We start from the raw sequence: 20,440 nt of genomic DNA on the forward strand, positions 1-20,440 counted from the left end.
TGACACCATGTTGTGTGTGTGGGCATTTCCATGTTTATGTCTCTTATGGTGCATAGCTATTCCTGATAGAGATGATTCTGGATAGCTCATTCCATTTTAGTGGATTGGATATCAGTCACTTTATATTCAATTTCATTCATTCAAAAAGCATGTATCAAGTGCCTAGTATGTGTCAGACACTCTGTTAGGTGCCGGGGATATAAAAACAGATAAAATAGCCCATGCTCCCTTAAGAAATTTTCATTCTTTTGGGGGCATGAATACAAGAAAGTAAACTAAGAATATGTGCAGAGTAGATACAAAGTAATTTTGCTTGGAGGGGAGGCATTAATAACTTCTGGTAGGAAGTAGCATTGAGCTGAAATTTAAAGGAAGGTAGGGATTCTCTGAGGGGCAGTAAGAAAGAGGTTTATTCTAGGCATAGGGGACACCTTATATGATGGTGTGAGGCTAGGAGATGGAATTACATGTTATGAGACAGAACAAGTATGCTAGTTTGGAATGTCAGATGTGTGAAGGAGAATCACATAAAAGTCATCCTGGAAAGGCAGGGCTGGAGCCAGATCGTAAAAGTCTAAAAGCTGAACTGAGGATAGGGTTGTATTTTAACTTTAAGGCAAGAGTGAGCCACTGGAGTTTCCTAAGTGGAGTGACAGGGTCCTGTCCTTTAAAAATATCAATCTGGCAATTTTCTGGAGGGGATGTCAGAGAGGGAAGAGTTCTTGACAATTGTTCAGGTTAAAGGGAATGATAGCTTGAACTATGATAGCCATGTGAATGAATACAAAGAGATGGATGCTGAAGACATTATAAACCTGCAAATGAAAACACTTGTCAGTTGACTGATAATGAAGGGTGAGAGAGAAGCAAGAGTCAGGGACAGCTTCAGAGTTGTTAACATGTGTGACTGAAAGGTCTTTGATCATAATAGTGAAGTTGGGAAGAAGGAAGGATTTTTTTAAAAAGATGATTTTAAGGGGCAGCTAGGTGGAGCAGTGGATAGAGTACCAGCCCTGGAATCAAGAGGACCTGAGTTCAAATGTGACCTCAGAAACATAGTATTTCCTAGCTGTGTGACTCTGGGCAAGTCTCTTACCCCCAATTGCCTCACCAAAAAAAGATGATTTTAAGTATTTAAATATTAAATTTTAACTAAGTATTAAAATCTTTAAAAGATTTTAAGTTATCTTGGATACATTAAATTAGTGTGCCTGTAGGCATACAGTTTGGAAATATATCCAATAGGCAGTTGGTCACGTGGGGCTAGAATTCAGGAGACAGGTCACAGTTGGATATATAAATCTGGGAGTTATCTGAATAAAGATGATAGTTGACCTATTGGAGTTGATGAAATCACTAAGGGAGTGTGGAGAGAAAAAAGTCCCATGTGTAGGAGTCGGGTAGGAGGATAAGCCAGTGAAAGAGAGTGAAAAGGGCTGGCTTTCTTTCTGATCTATATTCATGATGGTTTCACCAACTTAAATTAATTGGGCCAGCCTAACTTAATCAAAACCGCTCAATTCTCCTTTAAAAAAAAAAAATGCAGCATTATACTACCTAGACTAAGAGAACGGTTGAGTTCAAGTTCTTAGGGATGTGGGTATTTGAAGAACTGAAATGGATGAAATAAAGGAGGGATTTGACCTCTTCCATTTGGTTCTAAAGGGCAGAAGTGGGAGCCATGGGTGGATGGCGCATTTGGGCTTGTGGTAAGAAGAAATACCTTCCTGGCAGAGCTGTCCATAAGTGGAATAGATTCCCTTGGGAGATAGTGAGTTCTCCCTCACTAGAAGTATTTAAGAAAATACTACAAGACTACTTGTTGAGAATTTAAAAAAAAATTCTTGCTCAGACACAAATTGGACCAGATGGGGTTTGAGGTTCCCTCTAGTTCTCAAGTTCTGATGATTCTGTGACCTTAGACCACTGTTTCTAAATGGGTGCTTTTAAAGTGTTCAAAACAGCAAGTGGGCTAAACTCACCTTATCTTATTTATCTTCATAGAAAACTTGACCAAGGTTGAACTGAAGTTTATAACATTCCAAGTTAATGAAGCCTGAATTAGAAGTTAAAGACTTGAATTTTGCAGATCAATAGGCATTCTTATTTTTCTACAGATGAAATGTGTGTCTGTGGTTATTATGTTGACTCTACAAAGTGATCTGAAATGTTTCCTGCTTTCTTATGGCATGGCCCACATGACACCATTATGGATTAGTTTTCAGAGGGACTTCATGGATACTGTAGTTCATTAAGGTGAAGTATTTTTCAGCACAAAGCTTCATGTCCACTTGTTCATTGTGATGAGCCTGTAGTATCTGGGTTTATGATTGTTAAAACATTTGTATTAGATGCTGGATGTGTCCTATTTAATGAGTAAGTTCTCAACCAGATGATTCTAGAGTCCCATGAAGGCAGTATCTTTTTGTAGGAATAAGTGCCTCAAGGATTGTATTTTTTGCCCAATTTCCCTACCATGAAGGATTGTAGGGGGACCCAGTTACACAATTTATTTGGGGAAAGCATGGGTTCTGGGAGAAAAGGGTTTTTCTTGGGGTGGGAGGAGGGAATATGGGAGTGGGGTTGGAGAGTATGTCTTTTATGCCAATAATTTCACAGCATTGACTTCATTTAAAATAGAATGAGAAATAATTCTCTTCTCACCAATAGGTGGTGTATTCTATTGAAAACCACAGTGCATCTCTTAGATTCAAAATGTTTATTTCCTGTTAGGAACCAAATCACAAAGAACCACCTTACAGTTTTGCTTTTCAAAGAAAAGGAAACAAACTGTAGAACTGCAGTGCACTCCAAGTGCCACATATCTATTTTATTTTTCAGGAAATCTTATTTGTATTTCTTTTTACAAGAGCACAACAGGAACCAAAAAGTAAAAGAGTAATGATACAGCACTCAGGATAAATCATATCTTTAAAAATAATAACAAAATTTACACCATGTCCTATATCCTGTTAGTATTTTCAGAATATGGCCGTGATTGTAAAACAAAAGCAAGCATTTACAATTTTTGGATAAAGACTTTTTTTTTAAATGCCAGAAATGGATTAATTGCCAATAAAATTTGTAGTAATTAGGCAGATGTAAATCTGTTTCTGTATTACCAGATTTCTAACAAATTTTGTTTTGGAAACAGAAAAAATATTGCCCCTTGATAATAAATCTTTTTTTTCTTTGATGCAAACAGCTAGAACACCTTTTTGATATTCTAAAACAAAAATGGTTACTCTTCAGATTAATAAATTAGGTCATTATAATAATAAATTAATTATTTGTTTTAAAGTTCAGCAACCTCTGTTCAAGTATTTACAACAATACTTGAAAGTTCCTTTACAAAACAGAACACATTTTCTTTTCACATTAAGCATACTGGGTATCTGTGTCTTTCACAACAAGCATTTGTAAAAGAAAAGTCAATGCACAAATGGGTAATTAATATAAAAGTGCTAAGAGCTGTTTGAAAAATTAACACTATAGTATACAGTCAGAGTTATAATTGAGGCAAACTACAACAAACTTCCAGCTTACTGTGGACAATATTCCAGTAGTTGTTTCAAACAATTGTTTGAAGAAAAAAAATCCAGGAGCTGATTAGTGCTGCATGTAAATTGCCATCAGTGTCTCTAGCCAATGTGTACATTGAAAACCAATACCAAAGGAGGAAAAAAAGTGAAAGAACACCTTTCTCCATAGCAAGAGCATTGATGACTGACTGCTAAAAATGTGTGCACATGCATACCTTCTTGTGTGCACAAACACACACTTACATGTGTGAATGTATATATATGCATATATATATATTTACACACAAGCACACACTCTCCTCACTTTCAAATTAAACTGTAGTTACAGTGAGATCTTTTCTTTGTTTTTTAAAAGTTCATAAGTGATTAAAAGCATTGGTATGGAATGCCTATTTAATCTATCTTTGCTCTGGTTAAAATCTCATAAAAATACATTCAACAGGAAAACATAAATTGTATGTGTATAAATATATATGTATATATATAAATATACACATGCACACAAATACTCTTGTTTTTTTTGAAGCTTAAGATATTTACATAAATATTCCTATAATTGCTAAAGTTTAAAGAGGCATAATTTTTTTCTGAGCTTCAACAAAGGTGCTTGAATAATATACAATTAAAATTAAGCTGCTTCCTAGCATGGAAGTAGTTTCTATTTTGTAGAACCAGTAAATAATAAGGAAAAATCCTAAAACAGTCTTTTTTTTCCTTAAAAAAAAAAACCACAACAAAAAAAACAAAAACCAACACAAAACAACCTGTTTCCTTTTAAGCTAGAGCTTCAACAAAAACGTTTTTTTTTTTATACTTTGAAACTATGAACAACCAACAGAACAGAACAGAACAAAGCAATAACAAACAAATGGACAAGCCCCTGGAAATGCCTGGCGTTCTTTGCCCTTTCCTTCCTTCCAGACTGTCGTAAGAAAAGCTCCAGTGCTCGTATCAAGAAATGACTTCAGTCTCATTCATTTGCTAACTCTGCCAGTAACTGGCTGATTGGCTTGGAAGAAGACAATAAAAGCAGCACAAGGAATAACTGTACACATCCTTACTAACCCGCATCCGAGAGATCTTGCTAACCCATCGCCCTGGCTTTCTCACTGCCTACTGCACGTTCTGATTGTATAGAAGAACCTGTGGCTATAGGACACCCGGGATGGCTGTTAAAGGCTTTTGTCTCTGAGTGTTGTCGTTCAGAAGTGGTTACAGCAGCTGAATCGTGAGACCCTTTTCTTGTTTTTCATTTAGGCTAGGCTTTGTTGCAACCAATGCAGCTTTAAGAACAATGAGAAAAAATGAAAGTCCTCCCGATGCTCGGCCATTTGACTGGTTTTATTTTTACCGGGTTTCTCCCCAAGCCAAGCTGACCAATCTGTCTTCCCAACACAACCCTCCCACCCACTAACCCAACTCAATGCTCCCACCCCCCTCCCCCAGTATTTCTACAGCTATATTACAAGCAAATATATCTTAGCAACTTTTGAAAACTTTGGTTCTAAGAAAACACTTGGTCAGTTATCATGAGGAAAAGTGGGAATGCTTGTTCTGGCACCTCGCTGTAGACAAAGCCCATCCCGGGAAGGTCTTAGAGCTGTACATGAAGTCACAAATCCAATACAACCCACTAAGCAAGTGCACAAATTCTAAGTTATAGCAGATTTAGTCTTTTTCTGTCTTTTTTTTTTTTAACCTCACCGAGGGTGTAGTTCTTCACACTGTCTGATAGAAATTATCTGCCTGAAGGTGGTTCTGTTTTTGCATGCTGTAGAAGCCACTAAATCTTGCATCTGGGTCAGCAATTCTTAGCATTCTCTGAGAACTATCCACCTGAACCATGGTTCCTTTCTTACAGTCCACATACACCAGCTGATTGTTTAGGGAAGAAGGCTAAAAAGAGAGAAAGAGAAACAAGAGTGGAATTAGTTAACCCCCTAGCCAATGTACAATCCACAAAATTAATATTATCAGTCTCCAAATAAAGTGATATAACAGTACTTTGTGCTAGCCAAAAGGGTAAGATTATACAGTATTCTGTTCCTGGTTCACATTTTGAGGACAAATTAAAGCATGTTCAGTGGAAGAGGCCTAGGGATGGTAGAGATTTGGAAAGCATGTCACATAAAGAAGTGGAGATATTTAGTTCTATCCAAAGTTACTAACAATTTCTTAATCACCAAATGTAATGGTCTTTCCTCAATCCTCATCTTCCTTAGACACTGTCAATGACCCTTTTCTCCTTGATACTCATCTTCTTTCTAGGTTTTCACAACACTGCTCTTTTCTCGTTCTCTTCCTACCTAGCTCACTGCTCTTCAGTTTCCTTTGTTGGATTCATCCAGGTCATACCTGCTAACTATAGATGTCCTTCAGGGCTCTGTCCTAGGCCCTCTTCTGTTCTTCCTCTATGCTGTTTCACTTGGTGATCTCATCAGTTCCAAGATTCAATCATCATCTCTATAATGATGATTCTCAAATCTACTTATCCAGCCCTAACCTCTCTGCTGCAGCTCCAGACTCATATTTCTAAGTGCGTACTGTACATCTTGAAGCGGATGTTCTATAGACTTCTTAAACTCAGCATGTCCAAAACTGAAGTCATTAATATTCCCCCTGAAATCCTCCTCCTCTTCTTAGCTTCCCTATTACTCTTGAGGGCACCACCATCTTCCCAGCCCCCCAGGCTTGCCACTTCAGTGTTTTCTTTGCCTCCACTTTCTCTCAGGAAATATGTGAAATGTGTGAAAATAATAAGGAAGCCTTTTCTAACAACTAGGCCCATCCACCAGTGGAACAAAGTGCTTCATGAGGTAGTAAAATCCTTGTTGCTATAGGTATTAGGTTGGATTAGGTGGCTTTTCAGATCCATGTCCAGACCGTATTGCCTCCCTTATTCCCACTTCTTCCTGTTAGAAACCTAGGGTCCACTCCTGGAACTAGGCTTTGGCCTTATCTTGCTCAGATCCAGGACTTTACTTCCTGACTTGGTGCCACCTGCCCTGTTCAGTACAAAGAAAAAAAAAATGCAACTTAAGGACCTAATTATTGTCAAATCCTCCATCCAATTTAACTAATGCAAATTAACTCATGCCATCATACATCTATACCTCTCCTGTGTTTCCTAGCACCTCTTTAATGTGTTATATTCCTCTCTAGAATTTCAACTGTTTGAGGGTATGGCCTGTCTTGCTTAATTTTATCCTCAGGATAAACTTAGCACAGTGGCTGGTTCACCACTGGTTTGGGCCAATGCAGAAGCTATTCCTGCTTTGGATGGCAAGCTGAACTAGATGATGTTTTCAGCTTTGAGATAATAAGCTACCTAGAATCCAGCTATTTAGAACACCTTACTTAGTGAAAAAGGCAACAACCTTCTATCCTGCCCCTAACAGACATAATCTGAATATGTTTTTGAAGGTTGATGAGCTTAATGTCTATGCTCTCTATCAATACTGACAGTTTCAGATTCAACCTTCATTTTGATGATTTTTGTTCTTTTTCCTACTCCAAGTTCTTTTCCTACTATTTCAAGAGCCAATATGGGGAAAGCACTGGACTTTGAGTCAGAGAGTTGGGGTTTCAGGCCTGCCTGTACCATTGACTAACTATATGACTTTGGTAAGTCAGTCCACTCCTCTGCGTCTTACTCTTCATTTGTAAAGTGGAGATACTATTTGTACTGCCTATTTCACAGCATCCCTGTGAGGCTCAAATCACATTACTTATGTAAAGCTCTTTGCAAATTATAAAGCTATATAAATGTCAGCTACTGATATTCACTTTTCCTTGTCTTTTTCTCTTTTTCACCATCATGTTTTTTCCTCTGCCATCTTCTATACTTTCCCCCCTCTGTTCTGGACATTCTCATTTTTATTTGGTTTCACTCTTGCCCCATCCAGGATAATCAAGTTACATTTAGCTTTCCATAATAGTTATAATCTATGTCTGTTATGAATAAGGCTATGTTCAATTGGTTCTTTGAAAACCTCAAGGTAAATTGAAGAGACTGGATGTTTCAAATGTTGAGTTTCATTAAACTAGTGGAGGTGGGAATATTTTCATCAGTAACATGGAACCAGCAGTATGAAATTAATAGCTATTTGATATTTACAGCCTGATAATCATTAGAAACTATGAAGCATAAAACCTGAGTTCCACTAAATAATTTTCAAGTACAAAGTTTAGATGCTTTCCTAATTTCACAAAACAATAAAATTTTCAGTAGTTTACCTTAGTAGGTGTTCGATACCAACAGAGCACTGGTATCCACTGTTTCTTCTGATTTAAAAATAGGAAAACTACTATAAGACCCAGGACTCCCATTATTCCTGCAACCCAGGCAAAGGATGCGAGAGAGGTGTCTTCACTTAGATGTGGCCCATTACCATCTCTGTACTCCACCTGAAGATGACCCATGTCTGGAAAAAAATAAAACAATAAAACATAAGTACTTGTTACTAAATCCCAAACCAGTTTTGGAGGGCTATCCAACTGACATTATAAACAAGTTTCATGGAATAATGATTTCAGTATTAAAAAGAAGCAATCATTTAGTCCAAATCATCTATGAAAGCACATTTGAAGTCTTCTAAAATGGTCCATTCCACTACTGTTTATCTATTTAGAAGTTTTTTCCTGACATAAAGACTAAATTTGCTTCTTTTAAAGTTCTACCCTACCCATTTTTGCTCATTCCTTTTACTTATGCCTTCCAGTGCCAAAACAAAAGTTAAATTCCTCTTACACACAAGAGCTTTTTTAGGTACTTGGATTCAGCTATCATGTACCCCCAGAGCCTATTTTTCAGGCTAAACATCCTTAGTTTCTTCAAGTGACTGGCACAAACTTAAGGCCTCCCCACTTTGCTTACTCTCTAGTTATCAATGGCTTTTCCAAAGTCTGGTGCCCAGAACTGAATGCAGTTATTTCAGATGTGTTCTGATAGGCAGATTACACTGGGATTCTTATCGCCTCATTCCTGAAAGCTATTCTTTTCTTAATGTAGCCCAAATTTTTTTTTTGGTTGCCATATCACTTGATTCATTAAACTAATATCCCACTAAAATCCCCAGCTTTTTTTTTCTTCAGACAAATGGTTCTATAATGATATTCCCCCAATATTGTACTTGTATTTTTCTTGAACTAAAATCTGACTTATTATTTTTAATTTAATATTCTTAATTAATTTTTCCAGTTTGTCAAGATCTTTTTGGATCCTCATTGTCATCTAGTGTGTTATCTATTCATCCTAGCTTTATTTGCAGATTTCAGAAGGATTCTGCCTGTGCCTTTATTGAAGACAAATAAAAATGTCAAAAAGCAAAAGGCTGAACACAGATCCTTTATGACCTTTTTCAGTTCGCACAGATCCATACTATATACTATAATGATAGTATGATTAAGTAACAACTTCCATATCCACTTAATTGCACTATTTCCTAGCCCATATCTCTCTCTTTTATGTAAGAACAGCTTGAGATACTTTTATGAAAAAACTTTGCTTAAGCCTAGCTAAACTGTTTTTACAGCATTCTCCCTTCCTACTCATTTAATAAACCTGTCAAAAAAAAGAGAAATAAAATTACTTTGTCACAATATGATTTTGGTGAAGCCAATCTAGCTCTTTGTAATCACCTCTTTTCCTAGTTGTTCATTAACCATCTCTTTCATCTTGCATTATAGAATTTTCTGAGGAACTGAAGTCAAGCTCACTGGCCTGTAGTTTGTAGACTATTCTCTCTTCCCTTTTTTGGAAACCAGGACATTTTCCTTTTTTTTTTTTCAAACTTGTAGTACCTCTCCTGTTCCCCATGATCTTTCATATGTCACTGACAGTGACTCAGCAATCACATCTGTCAATTTTTTCAGGCCCTGAGGATATAGTTCCTCTGGGCCATCTATCAAGGTCAAATAAGTATTCTCATATTCTCCTTACTTATCTTGAGTATCAGCTCCCTATTACATATTTTTGTTCTATGCTCTCCAGTCCAAAAGATAGTCTCCTCGGCAGAGAAAACAAAATCATAAGAAAGAGTTGAGCAACTTTGTCTTCCCTCCGTTGTCAGGTTCTCATAATTTTATCCACCCTGAGCAGAGATCCTATCCCTTCTTTAATCCTTCTTTTTCTCCAATATAGTTTAACAAAACCAAAACACTTTTTGTTGTCTTTGACTTTCCTTACCAGGCTCTTGGCTCATCCTGAGTTTTGGCTGTTCTGATACTGTTCTTATAGGATCACGCCACTATTTATATTCATCCTATCATCAGCTCCTGCTTATATTTTCTGTACAAATCATTTTAAAAAACCAAGTTGGCTGGTGACTTCTTTGCGTGTGCACATCAATCTCGTTAGAGAACTTTCCCATTGTTTTCTCTTGTATCCTCACAATTTCATTCTTTACAGTTTCCATCCTTCCTTGGCAAAGTCTTTATATGTAGAATTTTAGTCCATGGGATACTACATATCCTTTCTTTGGACCCTTTGACATTTCATGTCTCAAAATCTAGAGTCTATATCTTAAGACCAGCTTTCCTCTCACTATCACAAACTCTAGGAGGGAGTGGTCATTTCTCTGCAATATTCCCCATTTTTAGCCCACCAGTCAGTTTTCTTTCTTTTGGTCAGAATCAGATCCAGAATGGAATTTACTCCATTTTTGAAGGATGGAGTTAAGACAGAAGTTATTAGCATCCACTTGAGCGGTTTAGCAGGTGTTTAGATAACTGAAGTCCCCCATCACCATCAATCAACAAGCATTTATTAAGCATGTGATAGGCACTACGGCTATAAAGATAAAAATCATGGTGTCCCAACCCTCAAGGAGCTAACATTCTATGTATGTTTTTGCTTAAATAATAAATACAAGGTCAATTTGGGGAGGAAAAATGCTAGTGATAAAGACCAGGAGAAGTTTTATGTAGAAGGTGGTGCTTGATCTCAATAATGAAGGGAAGCCAAGGATTGTAAGAGGTGGAGATAAGGAGGAAGGATTTTCTAAATACGTTGGATAGCCATATCCCGTGTGAGGCACAGCAAGCAGTCGGGCAATCCTATATTATGCCTCTACTTCCTGAACCCATCTATCTGCTCTTTCTGTTTAGATGGTCTGTAGTATGCACTGATGATTAAATTGCTTCTGCTTCTCCCAAAACTCATTCCATAATGCTTCCCCCTTGTTCCTAGATTTCCTCATACTTTTTTTTAATGTACAATGCTGTCCTGTTTCTTCTGAATAAAGTAGACCCATCTAGACCCGCTTTCCAGTTATGAATGTAATCTCAACTGGCATCAGTGATACCCAAAAGGTCTAATTTGCCTGCTTTTGGTTAGGGCCATTAGTTTATTTTGCTTGTTGCCTAAACTTTTGCATTTAAGACTACGGCTTTTAGTGTTCGTTCCTTTCCTGGAATATATCTCCTTTGAGTTTCTAGGTGTCTTAGTAGATATTACTTCTGCATTGTGGCTTCTTGAATCTTGAGATTTGAGGTTGTTTTCTTTCCAACCTTTTTAACTTAAAGCTGTTTTGATTAGATTTGCAAGACACCTGACAAATATATTCTCCCCAAACTCTGTTTGTGATAGGTCTGCCATTCTTGCAATTTCAATCTGTGGACCAGAAATTTGAATCTTTATTCTCAGACACTGTCTTTTTGACTAGGTGTTCACCACCAAAGTCAGTTTTTGTTTTTCACATCATTTGTCCTTAATAGGCAACAGTGATGGCAATACCACCTATTCCCCCATGGTCTCAGTTTCTTTCTCAAGATTTCATTACCTTTTGCAATGCTTTTTAGGTTTCTTTTGGCAGTATGAATTATACCCAAGTGAATCACCCTAAGTAGTCAGCAAGTCATCTGTTTTAACCAGTCTTGGGAAGTTCTCTGTTATGTCTTTAATATACGCCCCAGGGAAGACAATAGAAGTCTCTATTGTTATTAGTTTCAACAACTGGGTTTTACTTCTCATTTTAGTTCTCAACTATGAAAACATTGTGCTATCAACATGATTAAAGTCTAGCTTTCTATTTAAAGGATCAAATGAATCCCTTGGGGTAGGATCATAAATTCTGACGGGGGAGAAGTATTAAAAAAAACAAGGCTGGGAAAGAACATTGGGCAGGTAAATGATGATTCCAACTTGGCAAGGAAAATTAAAACATACTTAATCTGTGATCTGAGGATCATAGCTTTAGAGCTAGAAAAGACTTCAGAGGTTACTTAGTCCAATGTCCTTTTATTAATGAGGAACCTAGAGCCCAGAAAAGGGAAGTGAGTTAGGCAAGGTCACACAGGACATCAGCAGAAAGTGGCGTAACTGGGATTAGGCCTCAGGTCTTTTGACTAGGTAGCCACAGCTAAGAGAATGATTAAAACTTGATTATAACTTGAAATTAAAAAAACATGTATCTTGACTTTCAAGTTCTTAGAAGAAGAAACATTAGCTGATCCCTTAATAACACAATGGAAAGACAAACAAAGAAATGTACAGCAAAAACAATAAGAATGCTCTGGAAAAGCCTTTGGTTCAACTTATTTTGCTTGGGTTAGCTCCCCGGGTCCATTGCTGTTGCTTAAGTTAAGATATCAGGACTGGTTTGGAAGGCTGTAACTTTGGTCTATCCTAATTCAACTTAGCTTCTCTAATTCATCCCACCGCTCTGACATTATGTCCCAAATTGGGAGAAGGGGAAAAGAAGAGGAGGACTACATTTGTTCCCTCTTGCCACCTTCATCATTGATAGAGGATTCATGAGTTTTCTTATTTCCTATGAAAAGGCAATGGTGAGCAAAGGATGCTAAAAGAAAACTGGGAAAAGAAGCCTTTTGCTTGGTAACAAGGACTGCTTAGAGTCCACCCAAGGAAATAATAATTTAAAATATTATTCTATAAACTAGAATAATAGAAACTAGAAGAAATTTTCTTTGTATCTTGTTGCTTTAAAATGTTCCTTAACTAATGACTGAACTTTTTTCAACTGACCTTATATTTAATATTTCAGTAACTTTTAAAATCATTTTTAGTGTTAGAAACCTTCTTTTGAGGCCCTCAAGGAAACTGATCTAACTATAACTTTGCCTGAACATTACTAAAAAAAAAAAGTCAAACTGTTAGAAAATTCAGTATATGTGAGACATGAAATCTGTATGGAGTCCAACTATATGTAATAAAGATTGTAATAGAAGATTGCGTACTTAAATACTATGAATAGATTTCATAGTTATCGAATCAAACATTTTGTAATATGTCTGCAATTTCTATTTAAAACAACAACAACAAAAAATCTATCAGATATCTAATGTCACTGATTTTGAGCTGGAAGGGACCATAGAGTCTGAATCCCTCATTTTACAGATGAGGAAACTGAGGCCCAGAATGACATAGCTGTTAAGTGTCTGGGGCAGGATTTGAATCTGGAACTTCCTGACTTAAGTCTAGTATTCTACCTCACTTTCTGGTGTAGAAATATGTCAGCTCTTATACTTCTTTGTAAGACCATGAGCTTTTATTTCTTATGAAGTAGATGAGAGTTATTTTCAGGTTTTTTTTTATTACTATGTAATAACTAACAGATTTCTGACAGGATGTCTAGGATGTAATAACTGCTTCTAATTATTAGGGGAGTCCACTTAAAAATTTGCCTATGGAGATTTTTTTTAAAAGGCAATACTATATTATTTTTTCAATACCAAAATTAGGGGCAGTAACAATGGTGGCAGAAAACATAAGATACTTTCTTCAGAAAGTGCTGTCAAGTGCTCACCCATACCTTGCATTACTAGTTCTTGAAGGCCCATAGTGAAAATCTGAACAGTTGGACAAGCACATGTTAAAAATGCCTTTGCCTCTATTATCCCACTTATTCCAGCCTACCCTACAACTTACCTCTGGGGAGATGGATGATGTCATTTTCACTAGGGGTAGGCCATACTGGTACCTCCAATTCAATCTCTCCACGATGATTTGTCTTCTCAATGGGAATATTGGTTGGTTCAGGTACATACATCTCTAAAAAAAGGGATACATTTCATAACATTTCATAAGAGATGACAAGAGTGATCATTTTCTTATTTTCAAACTAACTTGGCAAGCATTTCATTCACTCAAAATTTCTTTCCTGGAATACTAGTTCCTTGGTTTTCTTGAGTAGTTAAAGACTTATCCATTAGCTTGGTAGCCCCAGGAGCCAAAGCTCAAAAAATAAGGTGTGAGTTCCTCCATTCTCTTGCTAATGATATGCATGTTCACTTTTTACCTCTAATCAGAAAATTGAAGGTAGAGTGGGTTGAAATGTAAACATTTATTTTGGATCACTATAAACTCATATTGTAGTTTGGTCATTTTTGCTTTGTTGAATTCAATTAAAATTAGGAAAAAATAGGACTTTAACGACTAAATGATCTCCCTCTATATTCCCTGTTTCCCCTTCTCTCAATTCTCTCCCCACTTCCATATACACACACCCTCACTCACATTCGTGCCCTGAAAGGGACTGAATTGGAGACGTGGTGTGATACTCCCAATGTAAGGTTAAATAGTAGCTTATTAATTTGCTATTTATAATGAATAATGCTTATTCATTTGGATTGTTTATTATTCTATTTATATACCCTAAAGATGAGACATCTTGGCACTTTGACCAAAAGAATAATATTATTTGTCCCAAATGCTAGCTGTTTTTGGACCTAAATCTCCTGAGATTCATCTAAAACACTGAGAATTTTTCAGGGGTACCAATAAAAGAGATATTTTTGTAGGTCTTCTTGAAGAAATTAGCAAGAACTGGCTTAACATTGTTAGGAAAAAAATCTGAAGTATCTCTGTTTTATAATATAATATAAAGTTATTTTGACCCTTTCTCCTATGACTAGGCCTAATATTTTGATTTATTTTTGCAATAAAGCTACTCATTGTTTGTAAGAGAACACCCATAAAAACAATAATCACAGTGCAGTTACTAACAGAGCTCATCAACTGTTATTCTTTTTTTGGCTAGGCACTGGGGTTAAGTGACTTGCCCAGGGTCACACTGCTAGTAAGTGTTAAGTGTGTGAGGCCAGATTTGAACTCAGGTCCTCCTGAATCTAGGGCCAGTGCTCTATCCACTGCTTCACCTAGCTGCCCTGTCAACTATTCTTGATCTAAGTTATCTACCCCACTAGTTTCCTAAGTGAACTGAGGGAGAGGTCTTAGCAGAAGTAAGAGTTCTGGACTAGTGGGCTAAGGATGTGAGATTCATTCATTCAGTTGTTTTTCACTCATGTCTGACTCTATACCAAGAAGCAAAACTATTTGAAGGGGGAAAAGCTATTTTTTATATCATTGTATCTTCTACTTTGACTTTCAGATCACATGGTTTTGAGTCTCTCAGAAAAATGATGGTTCTTAATGATTTCCTGAAAATTCCAAGAGTAAAAACAGATCTTACTAAAAAGATAGTTTTATTCCTCAAAGAATAGACCCAAATATAAAGGAATAGAGTGGAATAAACATTTAGTTAAGAGCCTGCTATATGCCAGGCATTGTGCTAAGCATTGTACTTTCACAAGTGTTACCTCATTTAGGAGTTTTTCCTCATGATTAATTTTCAGGAGAAACAAAGCTATTTTATTGGTTATGTAGGATTCCTAGTAACTGTAACTGTGGTGAACATTCTCTTGCTAGGCTTATGCTGAAGTTTCTCACGTCAGTGCAGCACATATGGCTTCTTGCTAGTCCAGTGACCAGCTGGTTCCTAGCTTTAGTGTTCACTACAGAAGATTAATGTTAGAATGATGCCACAAAACCTGTCAGTATCAAAAGTAACAAATGTATTCTTAAGCCTATATCAGCTTGGTCAAATAGTTATTTGGTTGTCTTGTTAGGAGCAGAAATAAAAAAGCTTTGAGATTCTAGGAGAGAGGTCCTTAACGTGTGTGTGTGTGGGTGTGTGTATGTGTGTATGTAAATAGTTATCAAAACATTTTTAAATGTTCATAGAGCATAGGTTAAGAAGGCCTACTTTTAGTAGGATATATTTATAATTTTGGTCCAACTCTTCATGACCCCATTTGGGGTTTTCTTGGCAAAGATATAGAAGTGGTCTGCCATTGACTTTTTCAGCACAGTTTACAGATGAGGAAACTGAGGCAAGCCAGGGTCACAAAGTAAGTGTCTGAGGCCAGATTTGAATTCAGGAGGATGAGTCTTCCTGACTCCAGGCTCAGTGCTTTATCCACTGCACCACCTAGCTGCCCTTATATTTATAATATAAAAGACTGATATCCAGATGATCATAGATTTAGAGCTAGAAGGGAACTAAGCTCATCTGCTCTAACCCCTCATTTTATAAATGAAAGAACTAAGAGCTAGGGAGGTGAAATGATTTGACCAAGGTCACACTAGGAGAAAATGGCAGAGCCACAGGTCCTCTGACTTCAAATCTGCCTTTCCATTACATCATGCTGCCTCTCATGGTCACTCAACAAGTGTGTAAAATTCTCTAATTCTATATGGCAACTTGTTTCATAAAAATTAAAAAAAAATAACTTCACAGGAATTTCTCTAGGATAAAGGTGACCTTCTCTCTTGTGTGAATAATAAAGAAAGAGTATATGAGGTGAATGCTGCTTAAATATTTTCACCACTGATCACCTCAAGAGGACTGCACTTACTACCTTTTCCACTAAAAGCTGCTAAATTCATTTGTAAACCTTCTTCATTTTTCTTCTTAAAAACAAACTCCTTTCCTTTTTTCTTTATACAGAAAGTCTAACTTCTATACAAAGGCCTCATTTATGCTAAAGTCACTCAAACTCCATACCCAAAATGGGAAGCTATTACCAAGAAGGATGAGTTCTATTCTGATCTCCCCCCTCAACTACTTTTCATTTCTGTATTTATATCCTTAGAATCACAGGGCCAGGTACACAGCAGGTGGCAATAAATGCTGGTTGCTTGACTGACTGAAAGGACCTTTTTTATAGGCATCTATTTCTAGGTCAGATTAATACAATTTTCCAAAATTAATATTATGCTCTGGATAAAAGAGAGCATCGCAGATTCTCTTCTTACCTGGGCCGAAGCCTTCTATGCACAGTGGAAAAACTACACACTGTTCCAAAGTCTGAAACATGACATGCTCAGCATTTGTAAGGCATGTTAGCTAGAGCACATTCTAAAAAATTAGAGTTTATGGAATTTCAGAGTTTAACAGTCAGTAGAGGAAAGACTACTTGCCACCATCAAAAACAATTATTTAGTTTAACTAGTCCCTTCATCAGAATTAAGGGAAATTATTAGAAGCAGAGATAGGATCATCCAAAGAGGTAGAAAAATTCAGAAAGATGAAAACAGACATTTTAGCTGTTTGTGAATAGGGGAAGAGGGTGAATTTTACTGAAAGAGGTACATGAAAAGCAATAATTGTGATTGTATCTAAAATCCTTTTCTTCTGAAGAGCTGACCGTCTTTCCTTGGGCAAAGTATGTGAAGCTTTCATAGTAAAACTTCTAGAAAGATCTAGTTGGCTGGACAGAACAATGGAAAAGTGCCAGTATCTATGGTGTTATGTATCCTCACCATATCCCAGTGACTTAGAGAAAGAATAAATGTATATATTCTCACTATACAGAGAGAAATGAAAGTGAAAGAGTAAGAGACTTGCTTAAGATCACACCAAGAGCTTTCAATGGAGCTGGAAAGAGAAGCTAGGTTTTCCAGTTTCTAGTTTTACCCTTTGCTGCCTCTTCCCTAGGCCTTTTGAAGAGGATACATGTTTTTCAGTTCTCATTAAATCTGAATTGCAGAAATGATAGTGAAAAGGGACCCCAGAGGCCATTTAAGTCCAACAAATACCCAACCGGAATTCCCTCTACATCTCTAATGTGTGGTTATTATCTCCATTTTATGCTGTATCCATCTTGTTTGTATATTGTCTGCATATTGTCTCCTCATTAGACTATCATCTCCTTGAAAGCAGAAATGTTTTTTTCACCTTTCTTGGTATCTCCAGCACTTAGTACAGCTCCTTGACACTCTAGGCACTTAGTAAATGCTTGGTGACTTACTGCCTTGACTTTAAGTGAAATGAAACAAGATATCTCATGATGTAACTCATTTTATTTTAGAGTGGCTCTACTGTTGGCAAGTTTTTCTTTTAGGCCCAAACCTGTCTTTCAGCAACCTCTACCCACTGTTGTTCCCTCTGAAGCCAAACAGAACAAGCTTGGTGACTCTTTTACATAAAAGCCCTTCAAATGAGGAGGAGGAGAAGAAGAAGAGGAAGAAGAGGAAGCAGAGGAAGAAGCAGAAGCAGAAGCAGAAGAAGAAGAAGAAGAAGAATCAGAAGCAGAAGAAGAAGAAGAAGAAGAAGAAGGGCTATTATGTCACTCCTAGATTAAGGTCCCCAGCTCTTCTGACCAATTCCCATATGGAAATTCCATACTCCTTCCTCCAATGTTCTCATTAATGTCCTTCCAAAAGAGGCACCCAGAACTGGATCTACTCCAGATATGTCCTCACTAGGGCTGAATATAGTAGACTCAGCACTGTCCTTGTTCTGGATATCATACCTCTTAATAAAGCCTAGGATATTATCTTACTTGGATGCCATGTAACACTTTTGACAATTTAGATTGAGCTTGCAGTTCCCCAAACCCTCAGATCTCTTTTGTGGACTTATCAGATGATGCTTCCTTCTCATACTTGTATAGCTCACTTTTTGAACTTGAGTGTAAGATTTTATGTTTATCCACATTAAATTCCACCTTTGTAGACTTGGCCCATCATTCTAGCCTGTTGGGATTATTTTGGATTCTCCATCCTGTCATTTGTGTTTGCTATTCCTCTCAACTTTGTGTTACTTGTAAAGTTGAAAACTATACCATCCATGCCTTCATCCAATTTAATGACAAAAAAATAAATAGTACAGCATAGGGCCGCTCTATGGACACCTCCCTTCTACATTGATACTCTTGGATAAAATGGTGGGTCACACTTTAGCACATATGACTTAACAAATACACATTTTTGCAGAGATAATAAACAGAAATCCCGTATTTATCTGGAGAAGATACTATCGTTCTCTTTCACTTTTATCTAAAGATGGGTGTAATAATAATTGCTAGCCTTTAATAGTGCTTTATGGTTTTCAAATATTATTTTAGTCTCACAATAATCCTGGTAAGTAAGTGTTATTATTATCACTCCCATCTTACAGATAAGGAAACAAGCTAACAAGTTAAGTGAGTGGCACAGGGTCACAGAGGTAGTAAGTATCTGAGGGTAAATTTGAACTCAGGTCTTCCTGACTCCAGATCTAGCACTCTCTACTACACCATTTAGTTGAAAGCAGCAGATTCAGGAATTTCAAAGAACACGATCCAAGAGTTTAAAAAAAAAGAATTGCTAGAAAGTCATCAGAAAACATTGAGTGATCAATATATATAATATTCAACAGTATCTGAATTTTTTCAATAAATAAAATATAAATGCAGTCATGTTATCTGCACTTTTCTGTCCCCTGCACTTGCCTCTTCCTCTCTAGTCTCAATACTACCTCTCTTGTTCACACCTTATCTTCTCATGCTTGGGCTACTGCCAGGTCTTTTACCTGGTCTCCATTCTCTTACAAACACCTTTCTTGCACTGCCATCAGATTATTTACTGAAACACCATTTTTATTATGTTACTTCATTGTGCATAAACCTCTAGTGGTTCTCCTCTGTGAAGCCTTCCTAGTCCACTGCAACCTGCAATGATGTCTTCCTCCTTTGAACTCAGACCACTTACCATTTGCCACCCATTTGGAAATAGTCATTGTACTACCTTGTGTCAGTTCTTGCATTTTTGCCTTTATTACCTATTCGATGATTATTTAACTTCATCCTTTTGGACTTTGTCTTTCCAACTAAACTGTTGGGTCCTGTGAGGTAGAGACTTTGTTTTGTATTTCTCTGTTTTCTCTATGGTCACCAAACTTGTGAAGAAATAGTTGATAAGCTCTAGGCAATAATAATAGAGCTCAAAGAAAAAATCCTATTTTTTTCCTTCCTGTTCCATACTGGAAATAAAATAAATTTATTAAGCATATCAATACATTAAACTATCAAAATGAAACCATCAAAACTTTAACTCAAAGTCCTTCCTTTAAATGGGAGATTTGGACTGTTTCTCATGTGTCTTTCTATACATTTATATATGCATTTGCATATCTGTATATATGCATATATACATAACATATATATGTATATGCATATACATGTGTGCACATGTGTATATACAAACATATATGCACACATATATATGTAATGTATATAAATTTAATCTGGACCCGTGACTCTATTAATGTTGTGATATGCTAGTTTTGAAACTCCTTTCACGAATTCAACTCTTCTGTACCTTGTAATAGTAGAGAGTTAGCTAGGCCACTGAAAGGTTAAGTGATTTGCCCTGGATCACAGAGCCAGGACTTAAATCCAGGACTTCTCAAATCCTAGGTCAGCTCTCTATCCCTTATTCCATGTCTTTCAGATTATAATATTTTAGTAAGCTCAGCTTTTTAAAACAGCCAAATTAAATATAATTCTGTTTGAAAGAAATAGAATATACATACATGTATGTAGTATACAAACACACACAAACATATATACATACACTTAAGGCCATATTTATACAATGTCTATATAGGTGGCCAATTCAGTGAAAAGCTCAAATAAATTTTTTGGTTCTCTTAATACCAATTAATAGCTTGATTAATGAAAATGTTCACATCTTTATGAACTGTTCTGGTACATTAGAAACACAGCCATAAACTCTCTATGAGTCCTAGTTATTATATTGAATAGGGTATCATATTCAGACACAACTAAGGAAGAAAGCTGTGAAATACCAACTCCTTAACATGGCATTTAAG

At 36.6% G+C, this 20,440-nt stretch overlaps 1 protein-coding gene across 4 annotated transcripts in view; it reads right to left on the reverse strand.

Moving 5' to 3' along the window:
- Positions 1–2,704: 2,704 nt before the first annotated feature.
- The window catches only part of CRIM1 (cysteine rich transmembrane BMP regulator 1), a 257,771-nt gene continuing 240,035 nt past the window's right edge, over positions 2,705–20,440 (reverse strand). For all 4 annotated transcript variants that reach the window (XM_027850424.1, XM_027850425.1, XM_027850426.1 and 1 more), the window contains 3 exons: positions 13,432–13,554; positions 7,779–7,966; positions 2,705–5,438 (listed from right to left, as the gene is read on the reverse strand). In XM_027850424.1, the coding sequence (XP_027706225.1) occupies positions 5,262–5,438; positions 7,779–7,966; positions 13,432–13,554 (488 nt within the window). In that variant the 3' untranslated portion in view covers positions 2,705–5,261. The remainder of the gene's footprint in view (positions 5,439–7,778; positions 7,967–13,431; positions 13,555–20,440) is intronic.

This window comes from Vombatus ursinus, unplaced genomic scaffold (assembly GCF_900497805.2).
Source record: "Vombatus ursinus unplaced genomic scaffold, bare-nosed wombat genome assembly UNPS02009062.1, whole genome shotgun sequence".
In the NCBI taxonomy this organism is placed as follows: domain Eukaryota; kingdom Metazoa; phylum Chordata; class Mammalia; order Diprotodontia; family Vombatidae; genus Vombatus; species Vombatus ursinus.